Source organism: Schistocerca serialis, chromosome 1 (assembly GCF_023864345.2).
Source record: "Schistocerca serialis cubense isolate TAMUIC-IGC-003099 chromosome 1, iqSchSeri2.2, whole genome shotgun sequence".
Lineage (NCBI taxonomy): Eukaryota > Metazoa > Arthropoda > Insecta > Orthoptera > Acrididae > Schistocerca > Schistocerca serialis.
In genome coordinates, this window is record NC_064638.1 from 1,249,942,913 (window position 1) to 1,249,963,947 (window position 21,035).

At 39.8% G+C, this 21,035-nt stretch overlaps 1 protein-coding gene across 1 annotated transcript in view; it reads left to right on the plus strand.

Annotated features, from left to right (window-relative positions):
• LOC126419408 (serine/threonine-protein phosphatase 6 regulatory ankyrin repeat subunit C-like) overlaps nucleotides 1-21,035 on the plus strand; it is a 372,581-nt gene that overhangs the window by 112,405 nt on the left and 239,141 nt on the right. Inside the window, exon 6 of the mRNA XM_050086600.1 lies at nucleotides 5,597-5,905. Coding sequence (XP_049942557.1) covers nucleotides 5,597-5,905 — 309 coding nt within the window. The remainder of the gene's footprint in view (nucleotides 1-5,596; nucleotides 5,906-21,035) is intronic.

Genomic DNA, 21,035 nt, shown 5'->3' on the forward strand with positions numbered 1-21,035 from the left:
TCTTTGAGAACTTGTTTAAATTTTGGCAGTTCTGTATGAACACATTTGATATGTAGTGGTAGAGCATTGAACAGCTTAATGCTGGAGTAGGAAACTCCTTTTTGTACCAGAGTGAGACGTTTCATTTCTAAATGTAGATTGTTTTTGTTTCTGGTGTTATAACCATGGAATTTACTGTTGTCTTGGCAGATGGAATAATTTTTGCACACAAAGGTCAGCAAGGAAAAAATATACTGTGAGGCAGTTGTTAGGATACCTATCTTCCGAAACAAGTGCCTGCAAGAGTGTCTTTGATGGACCCCACACATTATTCTGATTGCTTTTTTTTGGATGGTGAAAACTTTTTTTGCAAGTGGTTGGTTCCCCCAGAATATGATAGCATATGACATCAATGAGTGGAAGTAGCCAAAGTAGGCAACCTGAATAGTGTCAACTTCAGCCACTGAAGAAATTACCCGTAATGCAAATGTTGCCGAGCTAAGTTTTTTACATAGATGAAGAATGTGAACTGACCAATTACATTTACTGTCTATGTAAGCACCCAGGAATTTTGTGTCTTCAACTTTCTGTATTGGTTGATCTCTACATTTTACGTTAATTTCATTGAGTTACAATACTCCATGTGTGAATACAAAAGCAGGAATATTCCAGAAACTATGACACACTACAAATGCACCAGCCTGTAAGTCTGCAGTGAGATCAGATGAGTACCACCTTGTCATTTAAGTAGTAACATACTTCTTTTTGTAAGTAATAGTCAAATGACCCTGACAGCAGTCACATTACAGTCTCATGAAATGAAGTCCAGAAGTTCAATTAGAAAAACTTTTACAAGGAAATGTGGCCATGACTAACAACAAACTGTCTGTCCACATGAACAGCCACCGAAGAAACTGTGGCTAAGAAACAACTGGACTACCCTGTTGCTGAGCACACCGCCCAACACTACATTCTTCATTTCAATGACTGCTTCATGGCCTGTGCCGTATGGATTCTTTGTACCAACACCAACTTTTCTGAACTGTGCAGATGGGAACTCTCCCTGCAGCACAGAAAGACACCACTATCAGCCTTCGTTAGTCATTGTCCTCACCCATCCAGCCCCTTCCCTGCTCCCATTCCTGCACTATATAGCTCTCTATTCCACCAACACACCCAGTCTTTTTACTTCTCTCCTTCTCCACTACTCCTCTCACCTCTCCCATGGCCTCCATCTAACCTCCCTACTGTACCTAGCTATCCTACCCTCTCTCCACCTCGTCTTTGCTTGCTCCTCAGCAGCCCTTTGCCATCCCCCACCTCCGCCCCAGCCTCCTCCTTACCCCCACCCAGTTGCCTCTCCCATCATGCACTGCTGCTGCTGCTGCTGCTGCTCGCAGTGTAGCTTCAGCTGCCAGAGACTCCAATAATGTGTGCATGAGTTGTGTTTGTGTTTGTGTGTACTTCATGACAGCCTTTTTGTTGTGCCAATCTACGACTCCGCATCCCCCCTGTATGGTGAGTGGCAACTATCCTTTTCATAATATTGTTACATTCCATCTGTGATTTTCTATTGTCTGATTCACAAGAATATATCATCACCACATTCAATCAACCTTTGTCTTTTATTCCCGCCATATGTCTGATGCTTCTGACACAGTTGGAGGAGGCATTTTCAAGTAATGTCCAAGATCTGCAATGTCTTGACTGAAAATTGATGCATAGAGTATCTGCCCTCACAAACACACAATCTCAACATCAACTAATTCTGAACTATCAGCTGCTACCACTGACTAAATTTCTCACTTGAATGTTGGTTTGACATGGACATTTACACCTTGAAAAACACAAAAGGAATAGTGAACCCAAACTCAAGTGAAGCTTTGTGTCTATGCAGCCCACCTAATGCAACACATGTACACATCTAGTCAGACCTGCATTGGTATGAACTGTTCTCAACATTTATAGCAAAAGCAAAAGAAGTGGTATGGGTGCAAATAACAGTGCAAGCATCTAACTGTTCAAAGCCCCAAAACATTGATGATAAAACGAAAGAACTTGCCCCATCACTAGACAGAAACAAGGCAAAATAAGCAAATAATATAACATGTGATCACTGAATATGATAGAGCAAATATAGTGCACACACAAATGAGAAGTTTGGCCCATCAACTGACGAGCAAGCAGTACATAGTATATAATTCACACAAAGCACTGTCTCCCACAGAAAAAAGCATGAACAATGAATGTGAAAACATGAGATGTGCAATGACCACTGGCCACTCAGAAATAACATTTAGGAGACCAATTTACCAACATGACCCAGAATGTAAGGAAGGTACTCACAAATGTCAGGTAAGCCAAAATGAACAGCAACAACAATTGGTCTATGTTTGAATGTAGGGCAGTACCATGAAAAACACATGTGTGGAGCGCACATGAACACTGAGAGGAAGGCTACCCAGTTGAGCACAAAGACACTGGGAATGAAGTCCTGGAACTGAAGTCACTTTCGTAGAAAAGTTTACTCTCATTGCCCCTTTATGTCACTATTGTGGGTGATAAACACTACTAATGAACAGATGTGCCCAGGTAGCCAAAGGACAGTGGAATTTTATTTTTGTAGTACCTTTAAGCTAGTTCAACAGAAAGCAAGTTCAGAATTCATATAACTAAAAAATTACCCTGATCTGATATGAGGTTGACACTAAACACAATGACAATTACTTGAATGGATGAGCTGCCCTGTTATGCTAATGTAATCATTACATTAAGTACACTGTCTGTCCTAACGGGATATCACTGATGTAGGCAAAGCCCATGTTGATGCACTCATGATGACTCAGTGGTTTGGACATGATGCAAGGTTGTAGGCTCCAACTGTTGTAAGCCCAGAGGGCTGTAACTGTGTACACCCATTGTTGACTCACTGGAGAGTAGTTGAGTGGCCTCCCATAAAGCTGTACAGTGGAGCACCCTCCATGTACAAAGTGGCTGCTGCACGCTTGATGTGCTATAGTTAAATTGCAGGCACCTTGGAAGGGCAGCAGCCTGTGGTTCGCCACTGTGTGGATGGCAGCTGGATTGTAGGTGTTGTGATGGTTGCCTACTTTAGTTCTTAGCTGATTGTCCTCGGTGTTGACTTACTGCGTTGCTACATTGGCTGAAAGATGGGGTGTGGAAGTACAACACTGACTACTTTAAATGATGTAGCCAACAGGCGTACATTTGCGTTTCACAGTACTTTACCTTCACTGTTCACAATCCCCCAATAATACATAGTTATATGGCCAGTGTATTATTGTTTAACTTTTGATAAGCCTCATTATAGGCGAACCTCCACATACTGCTACAATAGTTTACTATCTAACATCTAAGAGCAGTAAAAACCTAACCACAAAGTTCATAGTTCTTTCAGAATAATCAGGTATGTTCGGAGCAGACACTGACAATCTTTTAACACATTGCCTAATTGTGTAACACTTATTTCACAGTTAAGTTGAAGCATTGTTGTTGTTCTAACTGACACAGGTTTCTCGTCAGAAACTCAGCCATGGACTGACTGTCTTGGGACCAAAAATCTGGCCCTTATATATCTTCACAATTATAGGTACTGAAACTACACATTGTTTGAAGTTAAATTTACAGAAATAACAATTAAAACTTAACTCATTGAATTAACTGACTATATCAAAAAATTGGTTCTTTTTAACAGTTTCTTCTACTACAAGGTTTAGTCCGAATTATTTGTTTAAATCATGGAATTAACAAACATAAGGATGCAAACGAAATAAATTAGAAAATCAATTACATACTTAAAACTAAGCACAAAATGATATCTGTTGTTATATTCTTTAAAACTGAGGGCCAACCTTTCTCTTTTATGAAAATGCAGATTATACTCATGTACCGGTATGTTCATGGTAATTAATTCAAAAATTAAAAAATTAATTTTAAGGAGGCAGATGGCAAAACAAGAGGGTAATTACTATTTTATTAGTTGATTTGTTTTCACCACGTAACGCCCACAGTTTACGTCCTCCTTCGTAGCTGAGCGATGTATCACTTTTCGTTCTGACCCCACAACTCTTCCTTTCCTATACCTTTACTACTTTTTATCTATGTAAATGATGAACTATTGGTTTTGCCGTTTAACATCTTTTTAATAACTGTGGAAGTATTACAGGCATCGGGTCCCACCTAATGTTTCACCCGCCTATACGTTTTACATGAACCTTTCAAGACTCAATTGATCTGTTTGCAAAGAGAAAGCAGAATATCTCTTCCTTTGACGTTGTCCAACAACGACCTAGGAAGCTCGATGCCCTCACGGCCCAGGCTCTTCCATGGCTCGCGGTAGTTTGCAGCATTCATTTTATTCCTGGCCCACTTGCCGCTACGTTGAATTTTCGTGGTGATCGTTGGGCCACGTCTTCCACATTATCTGCAACATAAATAAACTTTCTTCCCACAGTATTTCTGAAAACCCAAAAACAAACTTAAAGAACATAATAATAATAACTGTTCTTACAGTTATTCGTATAAGTCTTGGTTGATTTAATGAGGGTTGGGACAGGCCTAAGCCTTGTGACACCACAGAGAGAGAGAGAGAGAGAGAGAGAGAGAGAGAGAGAGAGAGAGTGTGTGTGTGTGTGTGTGTGTGTGTGTGTGTGTGTTTGTTGGTGTTGTTTATTGCCTGTTGATGAATCATTGCACTTACTATTTGGTGAGTTGTTACTTTTATTCCTAAATTATTTATGTTCTGCCAGAACTTTCCATTACCATACCTACATCCATGTTGATACTTATTTTCAATACAGCCACTGTTTGTTCCTAACCTATGAAATTTTTATGCTCCTACACATGCAAGTCACAGCTGTGATACGATAGTTGAGAGATCCTTGATAGTTGAGAGATCCTGTTGCATTCAGAATAGAGTATGGAATGCCATCTTTTGCTCAAGTACACTGTAAATCTGCTGATCAGTGCCATGCTCACATCATCCCTCACATTGGAACTGCCTGTAGCATAGTTCAGATTTTCCATTTTCTCTGCTCTGTTACACCTCTGCTTTTATAACTTCAGTACTGATATTAACTGTAATGTTTTTCAGTTAATGTGCACTGTTCACACACACAAAGGTGCTTAGGTTCTTGTTCATATCAGATGAGTTCCCAGCCTGATGCACCACTTGAAACATGTCAATTTGGCACACAAAAATAAGCCAGTTTTGTTTATTTGATTATGCTGATGTATTTTTAAATGAAACCCATTGCACATACATTGAAAAAGCACTTCCTAATGCTGATGTAACATTCTTTTAGCACTAAACAAAACAGAGTTAAAAAATGTTCTGTGTGAACTTTCAACTACTGTCATGAGTTATCAGCGGTGATTCAGCTGAATCATAGCACCACCTGAAGGAGTGTGGCAAGCAGTAAAACATACTATGATGGGCAACCTGATGGCTACTAACCTGATGTGTTTCAATATGTCATATGCATCAGTATGTCGTCTGTATTTGGATGACAATACACTTAAAAATAATGTTAGTGAAGTGTTCATTTACTATATTTACTTCCACAAGATATTTAAATGGTCTTTCTGCCTTTTGCAGGCTATAAGTCTTCTTGTTGATGCTGGTGCTGATCTTTCAATAAAGGATGTGCTTGGAAGGACTGCACTTCACAGAACACTGGCAAATATGGACAATTTTAGATTCTTGTGGGAGAAATGTCCAGAATTCACACACTCAGTTGATAAGAAGGGACAGACACCAGTACACAGAGGACTCTTAACCTTTCGCTATCATTATGACATGAGGTATGTGGTACAGGAGTTGCTGGCAGCAGGTGGAGATTACAAATCATGTGATGAAGATGGGAAGACAGCTTTGAGTTTGGCAGCAGAGCAACACTGTTATTATGTAAGCATTTGTTTTCTTCCAGCTTCATCAATACCCATGTACATTTTTTAAATAACTGTATGCTTAAAATGTTTGCAAATACACTACTGGCCTTTAAAATTGCTACACCAAGAAGAAATGCAGATGATAAACAGGTATTCATTGGACAGATATATTATACTAGAACTGACATGTGATTACATTTTCACGCAATTTGGGTGCATAGATCCTGAGAAATCAGTACCCAGAACAACCGCCTCTGGCTGTAATAACGGCCTTGATACGCCTGGGCATTGAGTCAAACAGAGCTTGGATGGCGTGTACAGGTACAGCTGCCCATGCAGCTTCAACACGATACCACAGTTTATCAAGAGTAGTGACTGGCGTATTGTGACGAGTCAGTTGCTCGACCACCCTTGACCAGACGTTTTCAATTGGTGAGAGATCTGGAGAATGTGCTGACCAGGGCAGCAGTTGAACATTTTCTGTATCCAGAAAGGCCCATACAGGATCTGCAACATGCGGTCGTGCATTATCCTACTGAAATGTAGGGTTTCGCAGGGATCGAATGAAGGATAGAGCCACGGCTCGTAACACATCTGAAATGTAACATCCACTGTTCAAAGTGCCGTCAATGCGTACAAGAGGTGACCAAGACGTGTAACCAATGCCACCCCATACCATCATGCCTGGTGATATGCCAGTATGGCAATGACGAATACACACTTCCAATGTGCGTTCACTACAATGTCGCCAAACATGGATGCAGCCATCATGAAGCTGTAAACAGAACCTGGATTCATCTGAAAAAATGACGTTTTTCCATTCGGGCACCCAGGTTCGTTGTTGAGTACACCATCACAGGCGCTCCTGTCTGTGATGCAGCATCAAGGGTAACCGCAACCATGGTCTCCGAGCTGATAGTTCATGCTGCTGCAAACACCGTCAAACTGTTCCTGCAGATGGTTGTTGTCTTGCAAACGTCCCCATCTGTTGACTCAGGGATCGAGACATGGATGCACGATCCATTACAGCCATGCAGATAAGATGCCTGTCATCTTGACTGCCAGTGATACGAGGCCATTGGGATCCAGCACAGTGTTCCGTATTACCCTCTTGAACCCACCGATTCCATATTCTGCTAACAGTCATTGGATCTTGACCAACGTGAGCAGCAATGTCGCGATACGATAAACCACAATCATGATAGGCTACAATCCGACCTTTATCAAAGTCAGAAACGTGATGGTACGCGTTTCTCCTCCTTACACAAGGCATCACAACAACGTTTCACCAGGAAACACCGGTCAACTGCTGTTTGTGTATGAGAAATCGGTTGGAAACTTTCCTCATGTCAGCATGTTGTAGGTGTCGCCACCAGTGCCAACCTTGTGTGAATACTCTGAAAAGCTAATCATTTGCATATCACAGCATCTTCTTCCTGTCAGTTAAATTTCATGCCTGTAGCACGTCATCTTTGTGGTGTAGCAATTTTAATGGCCAGTAGTGTACTAGACATAACTAAGTGCCTTATATTTGATACTGAACAAAATAATTGTGTCAGTATGTACAAATAATAGAGGGCTGGAAACAATAAAGTCAAAAAAATTACTGTCAGATATGGGAGGTCACTGAATCACTTAGCAGCTAAATATACCATTATATTGTATAGTGAGGAACTAGCAAACTGTTTCGGAATAAATATGGATTCTTCAGTAACAGCAAATGAGATAGACAGTCTGTGAAAGGTTATTTTGTAACCATCCATCTTGTAAAAGCGTTATCATAATAATAATAATAATAATAATAATTTTATTGTCATTTGGCTGATTACAGCAATAGACAAAGTCAAGAGCATATATTTCTACATTAACTACTATATAGATGTAAATTGGTTTACATAAAATAGGTACACATTAGAATGCAGTATGTTCATCTTCAAAAAATTCATCAATGGTATAAAATGGATTGTTTACTAGTAGCTTGTATAATTTAGCTTTAAAAATATTTACAGGCAGTTCTTTAAAGTCAACACTTAGTCTATTTAACATCCTTAGTTCAAGAACTAGGTAGGAGTTCTGCAATTTTGATAAGCTATGCCGGCCGAAGTGGCCGTGCGGTTAAAGGCGCTGCAGTCTGGAACCGCAAGACCGCTACGGTCGCAGGTTCGAATCCTGCCTCGGGCATGGATGTTTGTGATGTCCTTAGGTTGTTGTTGTTGTTGTGGTCTTCAGTCCTGAGACTGGTCTGATGCAGCTCTCCATGCTACTCTATCCTGTGCAAGCTTTTTCATCTCCCAGTACCTACTGCAACCTACATCCTTCTGAATCTGCTTAGTGTATTCATCTCTTGGTCTCCCTCTACGATTTTTACCCTCCACGCTGCCCTCCAATACTAAATTGGTGATCCCTTGATGCCTCAGAACATGTCCTACCAACCGATCCCTTCTTCTGGTCAAGTTGTGCCACAAACTTCTCTTCTCCCCAATCCTGTTCAATACTTCCTCATTAGTTATGTGATCTACCCATCTAATCTTCAGCATTCTTCTGTAGCACCACATTTCGAAAGCTTCTATTCTCTTCTTGTCCAAACTATTTATCGTCCATGTTTCACTTCCATACATGGCTACACTCCATACGAATACTTTCAGAAATGACTTCCTGACACTTAAATCAATACTGGATGTTAGCAAATTTCTCTTCTTCAGAAACGCTTTCCTTGCCATTGCCAGCCTACATTTTATATCCTCTCTACTTCGACCATCATCAGTTATTTTGCTCCCCAAATAGCAAAACTCCTTTACTACTTTAAGTGCCTCATTTCCTAATCTAATTCCCTCAGCATCACCCGACTTAGTTAGACTACATTCCATTATCCTTGTTTTGCTTTTGTTGATGTTCATCTTATATCCTCCTTTCAAGACACTGTCCATTCCATTCAACTGCTCTTCCAAGTCCTTTGCTGTCTCTGACAGAATTACAATGTCATCAGCGAACCTCAAAGTTTTATTTCTTCTCCATGAATTTTAATACCTACTCCGAATTTTTCTTTTGTTTCCTTTACTGCTTGCTCAATATACAGATTGAACAACATCGGGGAGAGGCTACAACCCTGTCTTACTCCCTTCCCAACCACTGCTTCCCTTTCATGTCCCTCGACTCTTATAACTGCCATCTGGTTTCTGTACAAATTGTAAATAGCCTTTCGCTCCCTGTATTTTACCCCTGCCACCTTTAGAATTTGAAAGAGAGTATTCCAGTCAACATTGTCAAAAGCTTTCTCTAAGTCTACAAATGCTAGAAACGTAGGTTTGCCTTTCCTTAATCTTTCTTCTAAGATAAGTCGTAAGGTCAGTATTGCCTCACGTGTTCCAGTGTTTCTACGGAATCCAAACTGATCTTCCCCGAGGTTGGCTTCTACTAGTTTTTCCATTCGTCTGTAAAGAATTCGTGTTAGTATTTTGCAGCTGTGACTTATTAAGCTGATAGTTCGGTAATTTTCACATCTGTCAACACCTGCTTTCTTTGGGATTGGAATTATTATATTCTTCTTGAAGTCTGAGGGTATTTCGCCTGTTTCATACATCTTGCTCACCAGATGGTAGAGTTTTGTCAGGACTGGCTCTCCCAAGGCCGTCAGTAGTTCCAATGGAATGTTGTCTACTCCAGGGGCCTTGTTTCGACTCAGGTCTTTCAGTGCTCTGTCAAACTCTTCACGCAGTATCATATCTCCCATTTCATCTTCATCTACATCCTCTTCCATTTCCATAATATTGTCCTCAAGTACATCGCCCTTGTATAGACCCTCTATATACTCCTTCCACCTTTCTGCTTTCCCTTCTTTGCTTAGAACTGGGTTTCCATCTGAGCTCTTGATATTCATACAAGTCGTTCTCTTATCTCCAAAGGTCTGTTTAATTTTCCTGTAGGCGGTATCTATCTTACCCCCAGTGAGATAGGCCTCTACGTCCTTACATTTGTCCTCTAGCCATCCCTGTTTAGCCATTTTGCACTTCCTGTCGATCTCATTTTTGAGACGTTTGTATTCCTTTTTGCCTGTTTCACTTACTGCATTTTTATATTTTCTCCTTTCATCAATTAAATTCAATATTTCTTCTGTTACCCAAGGATTTCTACTAGCCCTAGTCTTTTTACCTACATGATCCTCTGCTGCCTTCACTACTTCATCCCTCAAAGCTACCCATTCTTCTTCTACTGTATTTATTTCCCCCATTCCTGTCAATTGCTCCCTTATGCTCTCCCTGAATCTCTGTACAACCTCTGGTTCTTTTAGTTTATCCAGGTCCCATCTCCTTAAATTCCCACCTTTTTGCAGTTTCTTCAGTTTTAATCTACAGGTCATAACCAATAGATTGTGGTCAGAGTCCACATCTGCCCCTGGAAATGTCTTACAATTTAAAACATGGTTCCTAAATCTCTGTCTTACCATTATATAATCTATCTGATACCTTTTAGTATCTCCAGGGTTCTTCCATGTATACAACCTTCTTTCATGATTCTTAAACCAAGTGATAGCTATGATTATGTTGTGCTCTGTGCAAAATTCTACCAGGCGGCTTCCTCTTTCATTTCTGTCCCCCAATCCATATTCACCTACTATGTTTCCTTCTCTCCCTTTTCCTACACTCGAATTCCAGTCACCCATGACTATTAAATTTTCGTCTCCCTTCACAATCTGAATAATTTCTTTTATTTCATCATACATTTCTTCAATTTCTTCGTCATCTGCAGAGCTAGTTGGCATATAAACTTGTACTACTGTAGTAGGTGTGGGCTTCGTATCTATCTTGGCCACAATAATGCGTTCACTATGCTGTTTGTAGTAGCTTACCCGCATTCCTATTTTCCTATTCATTATTAAACCTACTCCTGCATTACCCCTATTTGATTTTGTGTTTATAACCCTGTAGTCACCTGACCAGAAGTCTTGTTCCTCCTGCCACCGAAGGTTAGTTAGGTTTAACTAGTTCTAAGTTCTAGGGGACTAATGACCTCAGCAGTTGAGTCCCATAGTGCTCAGAGCCATTTTGATAAGCTATGATATGGCACATCTACAGATGTTCTGTTTCTAGTATTATTGCTATCAATATCACTTCTCAACACAAAATTAGAGACATTGTTTCTAATGTACAATAAAACATTGTAGATGAATAAGTTTACTACTGTAAGACACTGCAATTTATTAAACAGAGGTTTACAATGTTCTGTTTTATCAGAACACGTTATTATTCTTACTACTTTCTTCTGTAAAAGTAAAATGTCATTTCCAGAATGAGATTTTCACTCTGCAGCAGAGTGTGCGCTGATATGAATCTTCCTGGCAGATTAAAACTGTGTGCCTGACAGAGACTCGAACTCGGGACCTTTGCCTTTCGCGGGCAAGTGCTCTACCATCTGAGCTACCGAAGCACGATTCACGCCCGGTACTCACACTATATTGCATGCTGATGACACAACTTTTCTACTTAAAAGCTCTGATCTAGGTACACTGGCAGAAGTAAAGCTGTGAGTACTGGGCGTGAGTCGTGCTTCGGTAGCTCAGATGGTAGAGCACTTGCCCGCGAAAGGCAAAGGTCCCGAGTTCGAGTCTCGGTTGGGTACACAGTTTTAATCTGCCAGGAAGTTTCAAAATGTCATTTACATGACAGCTATTACCCCACAGTAAGATTCTATAAGAGATGATGCTTTGGAAGAAGGCAAAATATGCTGATCTCACATAGTCATTGGGAACGTGTCTTTTTAAATTTCTAATTAGATAAATACTTCTTGAAAGCCTAGCCAATATATTTTTAATTTGTGGTTCCCATGTCAATTTATTGTCAATAGTAACACCTAAAAATTTAACAGTTTCTAATTCTTGGTAGTTAGGAATCTCTTTGAGGCTAAAGTAAAGTGTCTGGGTTTTGTTTTCATTTAGTAAGAAGCCATTAGCTTTGAACCATATTGAGGACTGAGCAAGGGTATTGTCGATCAGTGTTTTCAGTGTACCTAGATCAGAGCATTTATGTAGAAAAGTTGTGTCATCAGCATGCAATATTGTGTGAGAATTCATGAACAAGGGCAGGTCATTAATCATTAGTATAAACAGTAAAGGTCCAAGCACCAACCCTTGAGGCACTCGTAACATTAACCAAATTCGATTTCTCCTTACCAATGCACACAACTTGTTGACACTTCTCTAGAAAAGACCTGAACATATTTATACTGTTGTCATCAAAACCATAGTAAACTAGCTTATTCAGCACAGTGTACTGCTCTACACAGTCAAAGGCTCTGCTCAGGTCAAAAAATATAGCCTGGGCATAGTCCCTAGCCTCGAACACATCTAGGACTACTTTTACGAGGGCATCCATTGCATCCGTTGTGGATTTGCCTTTCCTAAATCGAAACTGTTTATCACTAATTATATTTAGTTTACCCAAGCAGACACTAACTTGCTCATACATAATTGTTTCTAAAATTTTTGAAAAAACTGGGGTTATGGATATAGGTCTGTAACTAGCGGGACAGTTCTTTTCCCCTTTTTTATATATGGGCACAACTATAGAAATTTTTAATATGTCGGAGAACTTACTTTCAACTAGGCTTTTGTTAACACAAAAAGTTAAAGGATAAATCACACAATCAATAACATCTTTCAACAAATTACATGGCATATCATAGTAATCAACACTAACTGAAGGTTTGAAATTTTTAGGATATTATTTGGGCTCACTTCTGTGAAAGTGAAGGTGCTTGGGGGAAGCTTTTCAAAGCAGCTATCCATAATGCTAAGTGCTTTTTCAGGGGCTTTGTGTATTGAACTACTAATTTCTTCAATGGACTGAATGCAATATTTATTAAATTCTTCTGGGGAATGGTGTTTAGTGTGTGCAATGGAGTTTATTACACTCCAGGCCTTTTTGCATTTGTTGTTAGATTTTTTCAATGTTTACTATGTTAAACAGTTTCTTTGCTTCATTTATTACTTTCCTATACTTGTATTTAGCTTTAGCATACAGTTCTTTACACAGTTCTGATTTACTGGTTTTGTACAGACTAGAAGAATACAGCATAACAGTATTTTTCAGTTGCCCTAACTGTGGAGTATACCATTCCTTCGTTTTCCTTTTCCTGTAATTAATACTAATATTCACTGTACATTTTTTCAGAGGGATGTTATTTTCAAATATATTTAAAAATATGGAGAAAAACCTGGTGAAAACAATATCAGCTGAACAGTGTTGAAGTCTAATAAAATGTGTGTCCCAACTGAAATAAGTGAGGGCATGTCTAAACTTATCCATCCTCTCTCTGCTCACTGGTCTAGTAATCACAATTTTAGATTCTGGCTTGGTGCAGTCTGAAGTTACATTATTAAGACTAAGATATACTGCATCATGGTCTGAGAAACGGAAGCTGATTACATCAGTGGGCATACAAGCTCTCTTAATATTTGTAAATATATTGTCTAGACAGGATGAGCCTCTAGTACATATGCAGTTAACATAGTACAGGTTAACTTGCTGAAGCACATTTTTGAGCTCTGTCACAGTTTTTCTGTCCTGCAGGACATCAAAACGTGAATTGATATCCCCTCCAATGACAATATTGTATTTTCTCCATTTCGGTATACATATGTACAGTAAGAGTTCCTTCGGTTTCTCCAGAAAGATATGGGGGTCACCACTAGGTGGCCTTACACTTCTACTACCATAAGCTTAAGACTCTCAGTTACTAGACCTGATATTTCAAAATGCATTTTGTCATAAAGGGTATTGAGATCTGTCCTGCCACAGTTTGGTGCAAGAGGTGTTTTTGTATATATTGCTACCCCACCACTTAAGTGCTGTTTTCTGCAAGAGCAACTAAGTAGTGTGTAATCGTCCAATTCTTTGTACCCAAGCTCATCCTCTTTACAAAAATGTTCACTTGTTGTTGTTGTGGTCTTCAGTCCTGAGACTGGTTTGATGCAGCTCTCCATGCTACTCTATCCTGTGCAAGCTTCTTCATCTCCCAGTACCTACTGCAACCTACATCCTTCTGAATCTGCTTAGTGTATTCATCTCTTGGTCTCCCTCTACGATTTTTACCCTCCACGCTGCCCTCCAATGCTAAATTTGTGATCCCTTGATGCCTCAAAACATGTCCTACCAACCGATCCCTTCTTCTAGTCAAGTTGTGCCACAAACTTCTCTTCTCCCCAATCCTATTCAATACCTCCTCATTAGTTACGTGATCTACCCACCTTATCTTCAGCATTCTTCTGTAGCACCACATTTCGAAAGCTTCTAGTCTCTTCTTGTCCAAACTAGTTATCGTCCATGTTTCACTTCCATACATGGCTACACTCCATACAAATACTTTCAGAAACGACTTCCTGACACTTAAATCTATACTCGATGTTAACAAATTTCTCTTCTTCAGAAACGATTTCCTTGCCATTGCCAGTCTACATTTTATATCCTCTCTACTTCGACCATCATCAGTTATTTTACTCCCTAAATAGCAAAACTCCTTTACTACTTTAAGTGTCTCATTTCCTAATCTAATCCCCTCAGCATCACCTGATTTAATTTGACTGCATTCCATTATCCTCGTTTTGCTTTTGTTGATGTTCATCTTATATCTTCCTTTCAAGACACTGTCCATTCCGTTCAACTGCTCTTCCAAGTCCTTTGCTGTCTCTGACAGAATTACAATGTCATTGGCGAACCTCAAAGTTTTTACTTCTTCTCCATGAATTTTAATACCTACTCCGAATTTTTCTTTTGTTTCCTTTCACTTAAACGTAGAATATCTACCACATTTTCATTTGAAAATTCGTTGACTATTAAGTTTTTATCTGCCGGACCCTGAATGTTGAGGTAGCATATTTTAAACTCTACTTTAGGCATTTCTTTTTTTGCATAATCTCTTAGTTTACTGCATGAAAGTTGACCAGGTTGTGTTCTTATGTTACTAGAACACCAAGCCTGGTCTATGCATACAAGTTTTTTGTCACCTCAGTTGAAACATAATCCAAACACATTACTGGTCTTTCTTCCTTCTCTAGCTTACCCAATACTATTCCAAGAATTGTATCACTCAAAACATGTTTACCTAGATTATTGAAATGTTGACCATGCTTGGTATGCCATTCTCTGCTACAACTACTGGTGTTAATTAAGGAAACATTCTTAAAGTGCTTACAGATAGCTTTGTACTCCATATTGGTCTGCTTCATGGTTCATTAGTGAGAAACAAGATAACTACTTTGTTCTTGTTATGAATGGTGTCATGATTTAGTGAGTGTATATAGGCAGATGAGTTTCATTTTCAGTTGATTGCTCTATGTGATCTATATCATATGTTGTGGATAGATTTTAGAATGAATTCTCATGCAGTCAAGTCCATAAATCTGACATGATATTGATCATAACTGCATTATGAAGCTCATTACAGAATGAATGTGAATAATTAAGACTTATCTAGTTTTGGATTTGTATATTAGGTTTACAGATAAATAGTTGACTTGTATTATTTTAAATTTTATTTATTTATGTTATGAGATGAAGTCTTAAAGTTTTAAATATCACCTTGAAAATCTAGCTGCATCCATGAAACTCTGTGTTGATGATTGCTGTTCTCTGTGTATTCATCCTTCAATATGACACATTTTCCTCTCCAATGGATTGTTTGGCAGAGATCTTGATTGTAGTAGTCTACATTTTGGCCATTCAGGAAACATTCCACATTGGAAATCAAGCCATTGTTAGTCTGTAACTGTTTGCACACAATCGTTTCATCATCCAATGAAAGAGGAAGAAGTCATTGGGCAGCTTGCCAAAGTGAACATGTGAACTGAGGCAAAATCTGGTAGCACAAAGAAGCAGTACATGTGACTGCATCTCATGCAAAATGTGTTGGTTTGCTGTGGAACAAAAGCATCCCACTGGTCAGCTTCCAGTCATCCTTCAAGTTGATAGCCTTATACAATCTTATCAGGAGATTTTGATAATATGATCCTATAGTCTGTTATCATCACACAATGGCAGTCCCAAAAAAATACTCAGCATCACTTTGTCCGAAGATGGTTGGGCATTTGCCTTTTTTAGCATTGGTGAATCAACTTGTTTCCGTTGGTTGGGGTTTATGTGGCTAAGGAAGTCATCTGAATTGGCAGAAATTTTGTAGTATCATTCCCAGAACCGATCGCGGTCCTCTGGTTTGGAGCCGAGTGGAAGGCTTAAACCAGAGGCTCAGACGATTCTGCGGAGATCTGGGGTGCAAATTTCTCGACCTCCGCTATCGGGTGGAGAAATGTAGGGTCCCCCTGAATAGGTCAGGCGTGCACTACACACCGGAAGCGGCTACAAGGGTAGCGGAGTACGTGTGGAATGCACATGGTTTTTTTTTTAGGTTAGATACTTCCCTCCATAGGCCCGACAAGACGCCTCCTGAGACGCGGCAAGGTAGGAGTAGGCAAAATGCAACAGGGAATAACAATATTAATGTGCTAATAGTAAACTGCAGGAGCGTCTACAGAAAGGTCCCAGAACTGCTCTCATTAATAAACGGTCACAACGCCCATATAGTACTAGGGACAGAAAGTTGGCTGAAACCAGACGTAAACAGTAATGAAATCCTAAACTCAGATTGGAATGTATACCGCAGAGACAGGCTGGACAGTGAAGGGGGAGGCGTGTTAAATCCTAAACTCAGATTGGAATGTATACCGCAGAGACAGGCTGGACAGTGAAGGGGGAGGCGTGTTTATAGCGATAAGAAGTGCAATAGTATCGAAGGAAATTGATGGAGATCCGAAATGTGAAATGATTTGGGTGAAGGTCACGGTTAAAGCAGGTTCAGACATGGTAATTGGATGTTTCTATAGGCCCCCTGGCTCAGCAGCTGTTGTGACTGAGCACCTGAAGGATAATTTGGAAAATATTTCGAGTGGATTTCCCCACCATGTTATAGTTCTGGGTGGAGATTTTAATTTGCCGGATATAGACTGGGAGACTCAGACGTTCATAACGGGTGGCAGGGACAAAGAATCCAGTGAAATTTTTTTAAGTGCTTTATCTGAAAACTACCTTGAGCAGTTAAACAGAGAACCGACTCGTGGCGATAACATATTAGACCTTCTGGTGACAAACAGACCCGAACTATTTGAAACAGTTAACGCAGAATCAGCGATCTTAAAGCGGTTAAGGCATCGATGATTTCAGCCGTAAATAGGAATATTAAAAAAGGGTAGGAAGATTTTTCTGTTTAGAAAAAGTGACAAAAAGCACATTTCAGAGTACCTGTTGGCTCAACACAAAAGTTTTGTCTCAAGTACAGATAGTGTTGAGGATCAGTGGACAAAGTTCAAAACCGTCGTACATAATGCGTTAGATGAGTATGTGCCAAGCAAGATCGTAAGAGATGGAAAAGAGCCACCGTGGTACAACAGCCGAGTTAGAAAACTGCTGTGGAAGCAAAGGGAACTTCACAGCAAACATAAACATAGCCAAAGCCTTGCAGACAAACAAAAATTACGCGAAGCGAAATGTAATGTGAGGAGGGCTATGCGAGAGGCATTCAATGAATTCGAAAGTAAAGTTCTATGTACTGACTTGGCAGAAAATCCTAAGAAATTTTGGTCTTATGTCAAAGCGGTAGGTGGGTCAAAACAAAATGTCCCGACACTCTGTGACCAAAATGGTACTGAAATAGAGGATGACAGACTAAAGGCCGAAATACTAAATGTCTTTTTCCAAAGTTGTTTCACAGAGGAAGATTGCACTGTAGTTCCTTCTCTAGATTGTTGCACAGATGACAAAATGGTAGATATCGAAATAGACAACAGAGGGATAGAGAAACAATTATAATCGCTCAAAAGAGGAAAGGCCTCTGGACCTGATGGGATACCAGTTCTATTTTACACAGAGTACGCGAAGGAACTTGCCCCCCTTCTTGCAGCGGTGTACCGTAGGTCTCTAGAAGAGCGTAGCGTTCCAAAGGATTGGAAAAGGGTACAGGTCATCCCCGTTTTCAAGAAGGGACGTCGAGCAGATGTGCAGAACTATAGACCTATATCTCTAACGTCGATCAGTTGTAGAATTTTGGAACACGTATTGTGTTCGAGTATAATGACTTTTCTGGAGACAAGAAATCTACTCTGTAGGAATCAGCATGGGTTTCGAAAAAGACGGTCGTGTGAAACCCAGCTCGCGCTATTCGTCCACGAGACTCAGAGGGCCATAGACACGGGTTCACAGGTGGATGCCGTGGTTCTTGACTTCCGCAAGGCGTTCGATACAGTTCCCCACAGTCGTTTAATGAACAAAGTAAGAGCATATGGACTATCAGACCAATTGTGTGATTGGATTGAGGAGTTCCTAGATAACAGGACGCAGCATGTCATTCTCAATGGAGAGAAGTCTTCCGAAGTAAGAGTGATTTCAGGTGTGCCGCAGGGGAGTGTCATAGGACCGTTGCTATTCACAATATACATAAATGACCTTGTGGATGACATCGGAAGTTCACTGAGGCTTTTTGTGGATGATGCTGTGGTGTATCGAGAGGTTGTAACAATGGAAAATTGTACTGAAATGCACTAGGATCTGCAGCGAATTGACGCATGGTGCAGGGAATGGCAATTGAATCTCAATGTAGACAAGTGTAATGTGCTGCGAATACACAGAAAGATAGATCCTTTGTCATTTAGCTACAAAATAGCAGGTCAGCAACTGGAAGCAGTTAATACCATAAATTATCTGGGAGTACGCATTAGGAGTGATTTAAAATGGAATGATCATATAATGTTGATCGTCGGTAAAGCAGATGCGAGACTGAGATTCATTGGAAGAATCCTAAGGAAATGCAATCCAAAAACAAAGGAAGTAGGTTACAGTACGCTTGTTCGCCCACTGCTTGAATACTGCTCAGCAGTGTAGGATCCGTACCAGATAGGGTTGATAGAAGATATAGAGAAGATCCAACGGAGAGCAGCGCGCTTCGTTACAGGATCATTTAGTAATCGCGAAAGCGTTACGGAGATGATAGATAAACTCCAGTGGAAGACTCTGCAGGAGAGACGCTCAGTAGCTCAGTACCGGCTTTTGTCAAAGTTTCGAGAACATACCTTCACCGAAGAGTCAAGCAGTATATTGCCCCCTCCTACGTATATCTCGCGAAGAGACCATGAGGATAAAATCAAAGAGATTAGAGCCCACACAGAGGCATACCGACAATCCTTCTTTCCACGAACAATACGAGACTGGAATAGAAGGGAGAACCGATAGAGGTACTCAAGGTACCCTCCGCCACACACCGTCAGGTGGCTCGCGGAGTATGGATGTAGATGTAGATGTAGAACACAGTGGGTGGCAACCTTTCTCATTTAAAAATGTCAATGCAAGATTTTGAAAACTGACCTATGGCTGATTTTCACTTCTTCTAGCACCACCTCAGTTGTTGTGTGCTCGTCTTTGAGTATCAGGGCCTCTACTTCTTGTATGATTCCTGCTTCTCCAAGGATATATGGCTTTCCACTCTGTTGTTCATCATGTAGAATTGTTTGATCACATTGGAAGTGTCACTCATTCATAAGATGTTGCATTGTTGCTATGCACCTTCACCAACTTGCCATGGATTACTGCAGTGTTGTTCCCCTTCAAATGGAGAAAATGAATTACCTCATAATATTCCATTTTATTATGTTTCCTATAATGATGTGCTCAAGTAATATGGTGTGAAGATTTCAGTGTGTACCACAACTGCAGGCTGTATCTACAAAAAGACAAAAACCAATTACAGATTTAATTTTTGAGGTGATACTTAAAACTTCATCAGCACCCCTCACAAAAGTATTCTTATTTGATTGGACATATTAAATCACACTTTGAGACACATGCTGGACACTGAGAACCTTAACTTTTTCCTTCTATGAGAGAGGCTTCAATTATTTGTCATAGTGTACTTTCATATGTATACACTGAATAAATTTTTAGACGCGCGCACACACACACATACACACACACACACACACACACACACACACACACACACACAGTCAGTCAGCAGTGTTTAAAAATGGTACTATCATTTTTTAATTCTTGGGAGAGATGGCCATTAGAAAATTGTCCTCATGGTATGCAGAGTGTGACAGACAAAAGAAAGCACTAATCCCAATAATAAAGAAGGAAGGTGCTGACAGGTATGAGTATTATCAATCAATCATTTTAAAACAAATAATGGTTACTAATTCATAACCTGAATTATTTACAGAAGGACTGAATGAGTGGTTTGAAACAGGCATGGGGAAAGATCAGGTTGGTTTCTAGAGAAATGTAGGAACATGCAAAGCAATACTGACCCTCCAACTTATATCTGAGGAAATGTTGAAGAGAAACAACTCCACATTTATATAATTTGTAAATTTAGAAAAAGTTTTTGATGTTTGTGACTGGAATACACTCTTTTAAATAGTAGGTGCACTTACCAGGGATGAAATACTGGGATCAAAAGCTATCTACAACTTGTAAATAAACCAAATGACAGTTATGAGTCAAAGGCCATGAAAAAAGTGAGTTCCATCATAGAGGGACACCAAAGGCTTGACTGTATAGGAAGTTTATGTGGATGTAGGTTGCAGGAGTTATGCAGAGGTGAAGAGACATGAAGTGAATAGACCAACAGGTAGAGCTGCATCAAATCAGTCTTTCAACTAAAGATCTCAATAGCAACAACAACTATGGATGAATACATGCATATCTGCAACACTGGACAGAGATCTGGTGTGCAAAATTTACTGTCACTCTGTATAAGTGATGTAGCCTCTACAAGGGTGAAGTCAGAACTCTTGCTATAAAAGTTTATAAAGACTTTTTCAGTAATTACAATATACTAAATGGGTTCTCTGAGCATCTGCTTAAGGAAATTGTTATTGTGGATGAGGATATATAGGACATTATGGATATGGTAACTCATTTTTAATAAACTCTTCACTGCTTAAAAATGTGCTGTAAGAATTATATTTGGTGCTCATACATGATCATCTTGCAGACATCTGTTTAAGGAGTTGAACATTCTGGCTACTGCATCGCAGTGTATGGATTTCCTTATGAAGTTTGTTATCAACAATCCATTGCAGTTAAAAAAAAAAGATGTATGTAATTATA